Raw genomic sequence first — 13,445 nt, forward strand, 5'->3', positions numbered from 1 at the left:
TTGGCATGCAGAGATTTTTGTCGGTGGCTTGGGAGGAAGGGGCTTCCTGTTTGAAAGATTTCTTATGGTGAAGGGAAAAGACACTTAGACTATCACCCTTTTCTGGGCTAAGGGACACCTGGCATAAAGAATTATTCGGGCTGATAAGATTACCCCTGAAAATGCTTAACTCTTTCTCCTTTTCTGTAAAGGGTTCTTAATGTCTTAGTATTCAGCAATAGCCCCCAAGCCAGGACTTACCACACCTCTGAAGGATGGAGGAATTAAGCCACCATAGAATGGAATGAAACTGGAACAAACTAACGCCTGGAGAAAACAGGAAACAATGAAACCACAGGTAAGAGGCAGCATCTGATGTCAGAAGCCCCCCACCATTTTTGTGACAGCATTCCTAGGAATAGACCAACTGCAAATGAGTTTATACAAATAACCATTTCTGAGCTTCTGGCACTTAGGAGGAATCTTAGATTGCTAAGACCATGTTCAGGATCTTGTCCTATCTCCCTCACTGCCTTGATTCTCTGTATCCTGCACACCAGCGCCTCAGCAGCTACTTGGGGCATGTCTGGTAGCAGATTGATGTGATGAGATGCTAAAGAGAAGGGGAGCAGAGCAGGCTATTTCCATGAGAGTCAATTGTCTTAATTGCTAAGTGATGGTTTGGAAATTTTCTCTGGGAAGTTTTTTTTTTCTTTTTTAAAGAGAAGAGTAAACGAACTTATTTGACCATTAAGACAATCCTTCCTGTTCCATTCACATGCACCTGTCTCTCAGTCAAGTGGACATGCATTGAGCAAAGTCTACCAAAAAGTCACTAGAATAAAAATGGCAATGACATTGTAAAATGGAAAAAAAAAAAACACAACTCAACCAGCTTAGTATCTTCTGTTACAATAATCCAGTATGATACCTTATATGTTGTGAAACCCAGTAAATATTAAATGGCTTAGACTGAAGAAAATTACATTGGGGATCTCAGGGACCACAAGTATAAAACACTAAGTATACAAAAACTCAAGATTTAGTTAATGGGAAGATGGCAGAGTAGAGTGTGAAGCGTCCTTGTTCTCCTATATACCCACCATAAACTACTAAAAAATTACTCCACAAGAACAATGCTAAAAGTGGAAGAAACAAACTGGAGTCAGGAGTGACACTGAAGAGCCAAGGATAACTAGGAAGGAAGGTTTCTGACTTCCCTCACCTCAGTCCCATTGCAGCAAGCCCTAGGGACAGGACCAGAGTAGACAACATGGAATCAATAAGGCAGCCCCTGAAAGCAGGATCAGAAACCTTACCTTGTTTGCTGAGCTTAGGAGCTTAAATCTATGAAGATACCACTAGAATCGGTAGATGGAGGGCCATGGAGGGAGCAGCTGTGTCAGCTGTAGCATCAGGCTGGGAGATACCCACTGGCCCATAGCTGAGGACTGAACGAATGGACATATGACTGCTATTTTTTTTTAAATGAGCAAGCAAAGGAGAAAGAACTCAACTATATAGCTATTGTAACTATTATAATTTTTTTAAAACCCTTACCTTCCATCTTGGAGAAGAGTGGTAAGGGTAGGCAATGGGGGTCAAGTGACTTGCCCAGGGTCACACAGCTGGGAAGTGTTTGAGGCCAGATTTGAATCTAGGACCTCCTGTCTCTAGGCCTGGCTCTCAATCCACTGATTGAGGATTTAGGAACCCTATTACTAATTATTTGGCTATTGATCTAAGTTGTTGATCAAGGTCTGGAGATTGCTAGGTTTGTTGAAACTGGATGTTCTTCACACTCTCACTAACTCTGACCTGACTTGGCCACAGTCAAGCCAGAGATTAGGGAAGGCTATTTAATCTTCTTGATTGATGATATCAGTAAACTCTCAGCTCTGTAAACAAGAATGGTGATTGCTCTCTTAACTCTCTCAGTAGGATAACTGGATACAGGTTTCAGGTCTACCCTTTCACCCTTTACCGCCCACCTTCCCAAGTCCCTGCTCCAATCTGAGCCAGCTTGTCTTGTCACTTGGGGGTATTTATAGGCCTGGGGCCAACTGCTTTTTGCCCTTGGCTCACGGCACCTGGGGACATTCCAAGGTTCTCAACTGCTGGTCCTGTCATTCAGGGTGGCATCCATCTTGTCCCAGATAATGATTTTAACAACGGCCACAAGCTTAAAAAGAGCTTTTGAAAGAGCTTTAAAAAGACTTCAAAAACTAAATGAGAGAAATTGAGGAAAAATTAGGAAAAAAAATAAAAGCAATGCAAGAAAATCAAAATTATGAAAGATCACTTGACTAAAAAGAGGTCCAGAAAATCATGGAAGAAAATAATTTATTAAGAACTAGAACTGGGCAAAGGGAAACTAACAATTTCCTAAGATGAAAAAATAATAAAGCAAAACCAAAAGAAGAAAATAATAGATGAGAATATGAAACATCCTATCACAAAAACAACTGACCTAGAAAATAGATCAAGGAAAGACAACATACACATAACAACATACACAATTCAAAGGGTAAGAATCTTAATGTACAGAGAAATAGGAGAGAAGGGCAATAGGATAAGATAGGGACTGGGAATCTTCTTGGGGAACTGAGGAACTAAGAGAAGGAAGGATAGGTTAAGAGAAAGGAGGACAATGACATAAAAAATGGAGGGACATCTAGAGGAAAGTCCATATGAAGGGGCGGGGGGTGGGGGTTAAGGTGAGAGGATAAGAGAGGAACTCTTAGGACAAGATTGGGGAGGGATTTTTGTTTTATTTTTTGCACACCCTCCTCCCCCCCAAACATGTTGGTTTGGGGTTTTTTTTAATTGTTATATAAAACACATTTCCATATTGGTCATTATTGTAAGAATGCACTCATACATAACCAAAACCCCAAAATAAAACCATAAATATAAATATATGAAAGCCAACTCAACTCCAAACAGTTCTTTCTCTTGAGGTGGAGAGCATTCCCTGCCATATGTCCATCATTGCCCCAGATCATTGCATTGCTGAGAGTAGCCAAGCAAAGCATGTTGTTTTTTTTTTTCGTTTTTTTAATAAACCCTTACCTTCCATCTTAGAGTCAATACTGTGTATTGGCTCCAAGGCAGAAGAGTGGTAAGGGTAGGCAATGGGGGTCAAGTGACTTGCCTAGGGTCACACAGCTGGGAAGTATCTGAGGCCAGATTTGAACCTAGGACCTCCCGTCTCTAGGCCTGGCTCTCATCCACTGAGCTACCCAGCTGCCCCCCTCAAAGCATGTTTTTTAAAAAAAAACTGGTTTGGGGAGTGGAATACCCAGGAAATTAGGGATTAGGCCTCTTGGTCAGGGGCCAGTAGGTCACCATCCCCAACTCATACCTGTCATCCTCTGGGACCTATCTGTTGGGGTTTAATTCAGCTCGATCAGTCAGTAAACCTAATGAGTTATATTCTCCTATATATAATAAAATAAATATTAACTAAGACTCTAGGAAATGGTTAATATTTCTTATTTAAACAATGACAACAAAGCTTTGCCTCTCCATATTTACAAACCTTTATGAAAAAGTGAAACAACAGACGTAAATCAAGCATTTACTATATTCTGAACACTCTACTAGGTGCTGGAGATATGAAGAAAGAGTCGGGGAGGGATTTTTAGAATCAAAATCATCTCAAGAAGTAGAAGGACCCAGTTGGGATAAGGAAGGGATTTTGGAAAGGTGGATAGAATAAGAATTGAATAATTAAATAAGAAGGAAGGGACAAGTGGGGTCCTTTGGAAAGGTGGGCCAATTTGGAACTAGAAGGGCAAGGGGAGAAGATAAGAGATGATTTTTGAGAAGGTGTGCAAATTGGAGGTACTGGTCAAAGGAAATTGGATATGTCAGGGGGGATATGGTGGAAAGAAAGGAAGAGGGGAACAAACAGTGAGGTAGAATAGAGTAGATGGAAATGCATAGCTAGTAACTATGACATTGAGTATGAATGGTATGAATTCACCCATGAGATAAAAACAGATAGTAGAATGGATCAAAAACCAGAACCAAACAATGTGATGTTTATAAGAAGAAACAATAAAAATGAGACACATCTAGAAAAGTGAAGGACTGAAGCAGAATATACTATGCCTCAGTTGATCCACAGAAGGCAGAGGTAGCAGTCATGATCTCTGACAGAGCTGGGGCTAAAAATGGTATAATTGGAAAGAATGAACAAGGCAACTATATTATGTTGAGGGGTACTATGGATAATGAAGCATTATCAGTATAGGACCTGTATATACAAAGTGTTGTAGCACCCAGATTTTTAAAGGAAAAACTAAATGAGTTATAAATAGAAATAGATAACAAAATTATAATAGTGGAGGACTTTAATTTTCCCCTCTCAGAACTAGATAAATCTAACCAAAAAATAAATAAGAAAGCATTAAGGAGATAAATAAACCTTAGATAAGTTAAATATGATAGATATCCGAAGAGGACCCACACACCTGCTTGAGGCTAACAGTAAATATAAGCCTGACCATACACATAACCCACATATGGTTTCTATTGGGACAATAATGGTTTAGAGAGCATAAATATTCTGCAAAAGCCTTACTTTAACACTCATCATACTATAGAGGTAATCCTGCCTACCTAAGGGATGTTGGCATTGGGTATGCCCAAGCTGGAGAGACTTGGTTTTGGAAAGAATATGGTCCTTGCAACAGAATGTGTCTGTTGCCTAAGGACCAATCTAGTTAAATATGGCTCTGGTAAAGCATGTTAACTGAGAACCAAACTGGTTAAAATGATCAAATTAAATATTAATAGGAACATGGAGAAACAGACCTAATATTACATTGCTAGAGCATCTGTGAATTGTTTTTTTTAGAAAACAAGATGGAAATATACATTAAGAGCTATAAAGCTGTTTATGCTCATTGACCTAGGGATCCCTTTACTAGAATTAGGTCCTAAGGGAATTACTAAGAAGATAAAAAAGACTGCGTTTGTATGAAAATATCCATGGAAGCTTTGTCTGTAATGACAAAATAACTGGAAATAACACAAATTAAATGATTGGGAGAAGTGGCTGAATACGTTGTGATATTCGAATATAATAAATTATATTATATTATTAACAATGACAGATATTGGAAATATAAAGAAAATAAGTGAAATATATGAAGAGTTGAAAAAAGAAGAAAAGAGAATAAGAACAATACATACCATGATTACACAAAAAAAGCTCACAAAACAGAGAAAGAAGTATCAAAGTAAAAGAAATCTAAAGGGAACTCAAAAGCAGAGGATGTTGATATTAGCATACATATATAATTCACATGTTTTTAAACAAATTGTAAACAATGTGGAGTTTGTAGTTTGGGACTTTTTTTTTTTGCATTTGTTTAAATGTTTTTTGTTGGGGGGTTGGTTACTAAGAATATAATTTTAAAAAATAATGCTCTTCGCAACCTAAAAAAATAAACAAGACTTAGTTGATGTGTTGGTTAGGCAAGAAGGATCCAGGCTGGGCAGCATATATTATCCTTCCATTATACCTATGGGCCAAGAGTGTCTTTCCCCTAATCACACAATGAATCCTGGTCAGACTTAAAATTAGGACTCAAGAAGCAAAGCCCACGTTATTCACATTATTCTTGTTTCTTTCACTCCTCCCCACTTTCCGTTGTGCAGGGGGGATGCAAGGCATATTTAAGAAAAAGAGTTTGAGGAGTGCGTGTTGACGGGCCTGGGGGAAGCCCCCGTGGGTGGACAATACTTTTTTTTCTAAAAATAGCAAAGCACATCTACGCACAATGAGACACTTACATCCACGACCTCTTCCTTGGAATCAAAGTCGGATACCAACACATTCTTCCTATCAGACACTCTGGTGAGGGAGACGACCATCTTGCCAGAGAGCAGCTGGTGAGCATTATCCGGGAGGTACTTGTTTAGACCATCCCGGAGGTATTGGCTCATCTGAAAGGAAGGATGTAGCACGCCTAGGTTGCGCTTTCTGGCACTTTTGCAGAGATTCATGAGAATCTGAAGTCGATGGTCTGGGGATAGAAGAGAAAATTGCATTTTTTAGAATTAGAGGATTTAATTGGGGTTGTCTTGTTAGGTAATGAGATCCCCATCCATAGAGGGGTTCCAGGTGGAGGCTTCCTGACCCATTGTTAGGGTTTTGTACTCCAGGGCTGGGCTAGTTTAGATTACATACAAGGTCCACTGACTCATGAGATGATATTTGAAGAGAAGACCTAGGAAGAACATGGGATCTTGTTATTCACATCTATGGCCTTGGGCAAACCTTAAACCCTAGGATTTAACTCCCTGTTAGATCTAAGAGGAAAATTAACTTTAGCGTTGAGCATTTAAAGTCCTTCACAACCAGGCTGCACCGTGCTTTCCGGCCTTACCACCTGCTCTTTGCATTCATATTCTCTAGGATTCAGTCAGATTATTCTTCTGCCTTTTTTTCACCCACGACAGTCATCCCATCTCAGAGCCTTGGCACTGGCTGGCCCCCTGTGCCCGGAATAGAACCCTCCCAATCCCTTCCTCAGACTCCCTAGAATTCTTCAGGCAAGTCTTGCCTTGAAGGATGACCACCTGTGACTGAGAGCAAGGGACGAAGTGCTTCCTTGGGCCTCAGTTTCCTCATTTGTAAAGAGAGGGGGCTCTGAAGTCTCTTCTAGCTTGATATTTGTGGCCTGGATTCTAATCCTAGTATCCCCACTGTGTGGCCTGAAAAAGGGAGGTTTTAGACTACATGATCTCTAAAGGCCCGTCCAATGTCAGAATTTGAGGACAGTGTCCAAGTCTGTCCGCTGGGAAGGCTGCCACAGGAAAGCAGAAGCCGGCTTTTAGATTTATTGCTTTGCAGGCGTGTCTGTGACCCTGTTTGGGGTTTTCTTGGCAAAGACATTAAGAAGTGGTTTGCCATTTCCTTCTCTGGCTCATTCTAGATGGGGAAACTGAGGCAAACAGGTGAAATGAATTGTTCAGGGTTACGTGGCCAGTAAGGCTGGATGTGAACTCAGGTCTTCCAGACCAGACCTGGCACTGTTCACTGCACCACCCAGCCACCATGGCTCTTAAATAGAAATTCTTGCCTGCCTGGGTTAGGTAAAGACTAAGCCTGCTGTCTGTTGGCATTGAAAATGTTGGCAGTGCCCACTTGTCAAGCCTCTATTTTCCTATTATGAAATTCAGATTGGGGCCTAAATCCAGAAGGGTTTTGCTGAAGGAGGCCCAGTTCCCAAGCCTGAGAGAGGACGAGAAACCGTGGCTGGGTCACCCAGAGGCACTTTGGACAACGGGGACCCTTAACATTAGGCGCCACTCCAATGTCCTTTGCCCTCCTTCTGCCACCGGGGAAGGCAGCTGGGCAAACCGCCAGGGCAACCCTATCTGCTCATCTCCACCTCCTGGTCAGCTCAGGGCTTCTACCCAATTGCAGGCCTGTCAGGAGAGCTCCTCAGGGAGGCTTCCTCCACCTCATGCCCTCCTGGAAGTCACCCCTCCGAGCAAAGTGTAAGTTACTAATGGAGATAACGGAAGGCAGAGCCGCTGATAAAGGGGCATGATCCAGCATTATCTAACAGGACCTTTGGGAGCCGCGGCTCCGTCTAGAATGGCCCAGACTCTCACACTCCCCACTAGACCTGTGAGCCCGACTTGGGCTTCCCACAGGAGTCTGGAAGATCCCTCCCTCAAAGAGTATGGAATTCAGCTCTCTACCTTAGTTCCCAGGACGGCACCAAGCTTGTTCTATGGTCTCATCCGATTCCCCGTCCCCTCTCTCTTCTGGATCCTCTGGAGACACATGGCGGCCGATATCAGGGTCTACCACATGCCAAAGCCCAGGGCTGACTGTCCCTCAGTGCTCTACAGGTTTCTATAGCTCCCTCTTGCCTCCTGGCTAAAATGCAAAGTCCTCCCTACAGCATTTAAAGCCATTTACAATGTGCTCCTGCCCCATCAAGCAGCCAATCGCAGAGTGCAAAGCTGAGCAGACCTTTTGCTTTTTCTTACTTTTTTTTCCTCCTGGAACATGCCTAATGGAAAAATAGGTCTTTGCATGACTTCACGTGTAGAATGGCTATTGTATTTCTTGCTTTTCTGGAGGTGGGGGAGGGAGAGAATTTGAAACTGAAAATGAAATAAAATCAAATTTTAAAAAAATGCTGATGGACTATATTCAGTCTCCAACGGATGCCTGGAATTCACTCCTTCCTCACCTCCATCTCTTAGAATTCCTAACTCCATTCAAAGCTCAAATCAATGACAAATGTTTTCAAATGAAAAAGTACTTAAAAAATCAATTCTTTAAGAGTCTTCTGTGTGCTAGGCCTCAAGTTAATTGCTTTACAGATATTTTCTCATTTGATCTTCACAACAATCCTAGAAGGTAGTTGTGGTTATTACCTATTTTACCCCCATTTTACAGATGAGGCAACTGAGGCAAACAGAAGTTAAGTGACTTGCCCAGGATCACACAGCTAGTTACTCTCTAAGGCCAGATGTGAACATAGGTCTTTCTGCCTCTGTGTGAACCCTGTCTAGCACTGTGTGAACCCTGCTGCCTCTAGAAATGAATTCTATTTTTATTGAATTTAAGCAAAAGGAAAATGACTCCAATTTTATTTTTTTTTTCACTTATGACTGAGGCAAAATGATGCCTTTTCTTGGAAATTACATATTGAAAATCAGGAGGCCTGGGTTTGGGCCTTGTTTCTGTCATCCTGAGAACTTGGGAAGTCAGGACCACCCTGAAGCTTCAGTTTCCTCATTATGAAATGAAGAAATGGGTCTAGGAGGTCCTGACGGAGTGATTTCAAAGAAACCATAAGAAGACTCGCCTGAACTGATGCAGAGAGAAGAAGCAAAAGCAGGAGGCCCGTGGAGACAGCCAGCCCTCCCTCCCTCCCTCCCTCCCTCTCCTCTTGAAGATAAACAAAACACCTGGGAGATGTTTAGGAGCTGAGATCGGTGTAATGAGCAGCCATCAGCCCGGAGGTCTCATGAAGAAACCTGCTGCCCATCTTTTTGCTGACGGGCAAAGCTTTCTGGGAGCAGCCCAAGAGCTCCTTTTTTGGCCTCTGACAAATGAGGGAATTCATCTTGCTTTGGCTTAAATGCCTGCTCTAAGGTGGCTCTTTCTAGATCAATGTGTGTGGGGGGAAGACAGGAAAGAGAAGAGAGATTGGTGGGAATTACCCAAAAAAGCTCTTTGTAAACAGACTCATGCTGTGGACAAACAGCTTCGAACCAGATAAAGCCTAAACCTGAAGCTTAGAGGGAAGACAAAGTGGAGCTAAATCAGTCCCCCAAAGTCTCCCCTCCTGCACAGTGGTGGACCCCAATCCCTACAACCATCATGGTCTTCCCAGAATGCTCAGGGCTGTAAGGATCCCCATCTCTCAGGGCTGCTGAAGTGGAGCTCTGACTTCTGGAGGAAGCTGAAGGATCTGAGAATCGTTCACTTCCACGCAGGAGCCTCAGCTTCTTGCCCTCAGCTCCCATCACTGAACTAAAGCTCCCGTGCCACTGGGCCTCAGTCTGGGGATGGGTCCATCCCCAACAAGCAGAGGAAGGAAAGCCCTCCTCTGGCCCCCACCACCCTCACGCACCTACCTTCCTTGGTGGCCCACACCTTGTGACCTCCAGCCTCCTGGGAATCAGAAGGATCATCATAGAATCAATCCCAGCTACTGCTTTGCCCTTTGCAAAAAAGCATTTTCCTCCCCATTTTATAGATGCAGAGCTGGAAGGGGCCTTGGAGGCCAAATGCCAAGACCTCCAGGGAAGGGAATCCTCCATCTTCTGCTATCAAGAGCCCTGGAGAAGGCAATGGCAAACCATGCCAGCATCCCTACCCATATAACCCCAACCGGGATCACGAGGAGTCGGCCCCATGCAGTCATGACTGAAACATGACTGAACAGCCCAGGGAGCCCACTGGAGCCTTCTACCAGGTCCGTCCATTTGTTAGCAAATCTCCCTGGTGTTGAACCCAGATCTGTCTCTTTAGGACTCCCTCCATGGTTTCTGTCAACCACAAGCCCAATTCCTCTTCTGCCTACTGGCAGGCATGCCTGCCCTTGCCCTGCCCCTGCTCGCCCAGGCTCCTCTACTCATCTGAGCATCCCAAACTCTTTCAGCCTGTCCTACCACGGTGAGACCATCCAGGACACTCCCTGGCTTTCCCCCGTCTTTCTGAGGCTGTGCGGTCCAGAGAAGAGCAGAGGCTTGAATATAGGACAAAGGATTACCCTCTCCCTCTCCCTGTCCTTGGCAGCCAGGCCCCATTATGCACCCCACCACCTCCTTAGCTTGGCCTACCTCAGACTCACAAGGAACTTGCAGGCTGCCCAAAGACGCAGATCTTTTTCAGAGAAACAGCTCCCTGCCCAGGCCGCCTCACCTGCCACAAGGGATCTGGAGTTCTTGAAAAGGATTTTCAAGAATGTCTGTTTAGGGGGCAGCTGGGTAGCTCAGTGGATTGAGATCCAGGCCTAGAGACAGGAGGTCCTGGGTTCAAATCCGGCCTCAGACACTTCCCAGCTGTGTGACCCTGGGCAAGTCACTTGACCCCCATGGCCCACCCTGACCACTCTTCCACCGAGGAGCCAATACACAGAAGTTAAGGGTTTAAAAAAAAAAAAAAAAGAATGTCTCTTTATCTCTAGGCAATCTCCCATTGCCCAATGGGTTCAATGAGGGGCAGCTGGATGGAGAAGCCCCTAGAGTCCTAGTCTGGAGTCAGAAAGACTCTTCTTCTGGCCCGGGACACATACTAGCCTCAGTCTCCTCATCTGTCAAAAGAGCTGGAGAAGGAACTGGCAAACCAGTCTGGGATCCCTGCCAAGAAAACTCCAGACGGGGGCACAGGCTCAAGCTTTCCTTGGAGCCCCATCCTCCAACCTACTGGTCCACCATCCTCCCAGATGGAAACGGGGATTTAGGCGGAGGTTCCTCCAGCAGTGCCTGTTCTCAGAGAAGGACTCCTGTGAGCAGGCTAGCTTTAGGCTGGTGTGAATCTGGCCCCAGCCATTTCCATTGGAGGCCTTGCCCAGCCCCCAAAGGCTCCCATTTAAGACCTAAAATGAAGCATCTCACAGCCAGGGAAGGAGTCAGAAACTGTTAGACCAATCAGGACTCCGGCCAGTTCCCGTCCGGAATTCCAGAGCAGGGAGAGTTCGGAGAGATGATCTAGTCCAAGGCAGTCCCTTGGAGGGAGGAGAGGAAAGGCCAGGACTGTTTCCCAGGGCCCCCTCCTCGGGGATGACCATTAGATCGGATCTTTGGCCTCTGGGTGCGCAGCACTTAGCAGTGGCACACAGTAAGAGCTTAATAAATGTTTACCTGCTCCCCCCTCCCCCCAACAAGCTGATGGGCTCCTGGAGCCGGCAGGACCTGGGTTCGAATTGTGCATCTTACCCTTGCTGGCTGGGTGACCCGGACAAGCTCCTTAATGTCTCGTGTGTGCACAAACCCTTAAGACTAGAGGCATTCCGAGGGCCTTCTCGGCTGGAAGCTGCCTCTACAAATAAAGCTCCCTCCGGGCCGGGTCTATCAGCCCCGGCCTCCCAGAGATCAGCCAGCCGAAGGGCGAACCCGAGCCGGGAGCACCCAGGGGACAACGGGCTGGAGGCGCAAGGGAGCCACAAGCCCAAGCTCGGCGAGTGGGCGGCCCTCGTCCTCATCTCGGCTCCAGGCCGGCACCGGGGAATGCCCAAGGCGAGGAGGTGAGCCTAGGCTCGTCCCGCGGAAGGGTCTGCAGCCCCCCCCCCCCCGCCCCGCCCCAGCCCCGGACTGCCGGCCCCCGGAGGGACGAGGGAAGTGTCGGGGGGCCTCACGCACCCAGTGGGATCCCGCACAGGAAGAAGGCGCAGTGCAGAGCCCCGGCCGAGGCGCCCAGTATTTTGGGGGCGTCGCGTAGCAGTTGCGGGGCGTGCTCGCTCAGACACCGGGTCACCCCGACGTGGTAAAAGCCCATGAAGCCGCATCCGGCAAAGGACAAGCTCCAGCCCCGAAACTGCTCGGCCATGCCTGGCGGCCTTACTGCAGAGGACCAGGGGGCGCCACCCGAAGCAGCAGAAGCGCGGAAGAGAGAAAGAGCCGAGCTCGGAGGTCAGCTCCAAGTGCGGCCCCCGCGGCTCCCGTCTCGCCTAAAAGAGTCGGTGGGAGCCGCCCGTGACGCGCTCTTCCCTGGGGCCAATCGGCGCCCCCGCCCGGGGCATCTCCTCCAGCCTCCCGAGCCGACCAATATGCAAATCAGGCCGAGCGGCGGCCCAATAAAGGGGCCGGAGCGCCCAGAGTTCGGGACGTTTGGGCCGAGACAGTCCCCGGGGAGCGAGCCCGAGGGATCGCGGGGGGGCGGGGGGGAGGGCGGACCCTGCGAGATACGGCCCAGCCTCCGGGTAGGAATTCAGGCGGTGACCGCCGCCAAGGCCCTCCCCTGCCGCCGCTCGAGGGGGGTGGGGGGAGTCGGCCTGAGGTCCAGAAAGCCGGGCACTCGGCATCTGCCGCAGTCCGCCGGGGGAGCGACCGTCCTTGGCTTTTGGCTTTTAGGAAAGAGCTGGAAGAGGCCTTAGAACCCGGCCTGGCCGAGCGGAGAGAGACGTCAGCGATCAAGTCGAGTAGCCCCGGAACTTGCATGGTGCCCGAAGTGAGTGGTGGAAGGGAGACTTGAACTCAGCACCCTGGCGTCCGGGGCAGCTGGATCTTCTTCTCAGCGTTCCTCCAGCCTTTTTCAACCCTTCTCGCAAACCTACCTTTGGGGTCCCTCCGTCCCGGGGCCGGGCTACAAAGGCAAAATCCGAAAACGATCCCAGCGGGCGGGAGGGACTCGCCGACCGACCCGGTAGGCTAAACAAAAGCCAGCTTCCCGGGCACACCCAGGGGCCGCGGCCGTGGGAACCGGAGCCCGGGGCACGTGGAAACGAGGCTCTCTTTCCTTGGTCGTCGGGGAATTTTTCTCTTAGCCTCGTGGCTTGTTTCCCAACAGAATCCACGGGGAAATAGGGTTGTATGATAGCACTGGAGCAGCCTCGGACCCGGGACCGGCCCGCCTGCGTCTAGGGACGGGCGGACGGGCCGGAGACGAGGAACGCGGCTTGCAAACTATCTGAAAAGGGACATTTAACCCTTGTATCGACGTCATCTGGAAAAAAAACAAACGGAGAATGAAGTCCAAGAAGAAGAAAGGGCTCTTGTAGCAGGCGCCCCTGCATCTGCGCCTTTGGGAAACCAGGGATTCTGGGAGCTGGCAGGGACCAGGAGGAGACGGAGTCGTCCCCGGTATGAAAACCAGCGGGGGGGGGGGGGGGGGGGAGGGCAACTTCGCCAGACCCCAGTGTTTATGGAAAGGACGAGCCAGCGGAAAACCGGAAAGGAATGCGGGACAAAGTTCCAAAGAGTTCGAAATGCCAAACAAATAGCTATTTGCCCAAGTAGGTAATAGGGAGCCACTGGAG

General features: G+C 47.5%; 1 protein-coding gene across 1 annotated transcript in view; it reads right to left on the minus strand.

Annotated features, from left to right (window-relative positions):
• PNPLA3 (patatin like phospholipase domain containing 3) overlaps window positions 1–12,016 on the minus strand; it is a 33,021-nt gene extending 21,005 nt beyond the window's left edge. Inside the window, exons 1-3 of the mRNA XM_044678362.1 lie at window positions 11,830–12,016; window positions 5,785–6,017; window positions 241–306 (exon numbers count right to left, since the gene is read on the minus strand). Of these exons, the coding sequence (XP_044534297.1) occupies window positions 241–306; window positions 5,785–6,017; window positions 11,830–12,016 (486 nt within the window). The remainder of the gene's footprint in view (window positions 1–240; window positions 307–5,784; window positions 6,018–11,829) is intronic.
• Between the last annotated feature and the right edge of the window lie 1,429 nt (window positions 12,017–13,445).

The sequence above is a fragment of the Gracilinanus agilis genome, chromosome 5 (genome assembly GCF_016433145.1).
Source record: "Gracilinanus agilis isolate LMUSP501 chromosome 5, AgileGrace, whole genome shotgun sequence".
Classification (NCBI taxonomy): Eukaryota; Metazoa; Chordata; class Mammalia; order Didelphimorphia; family Didelphidae; genus Gracilinanus; species Gracilinanus agilis.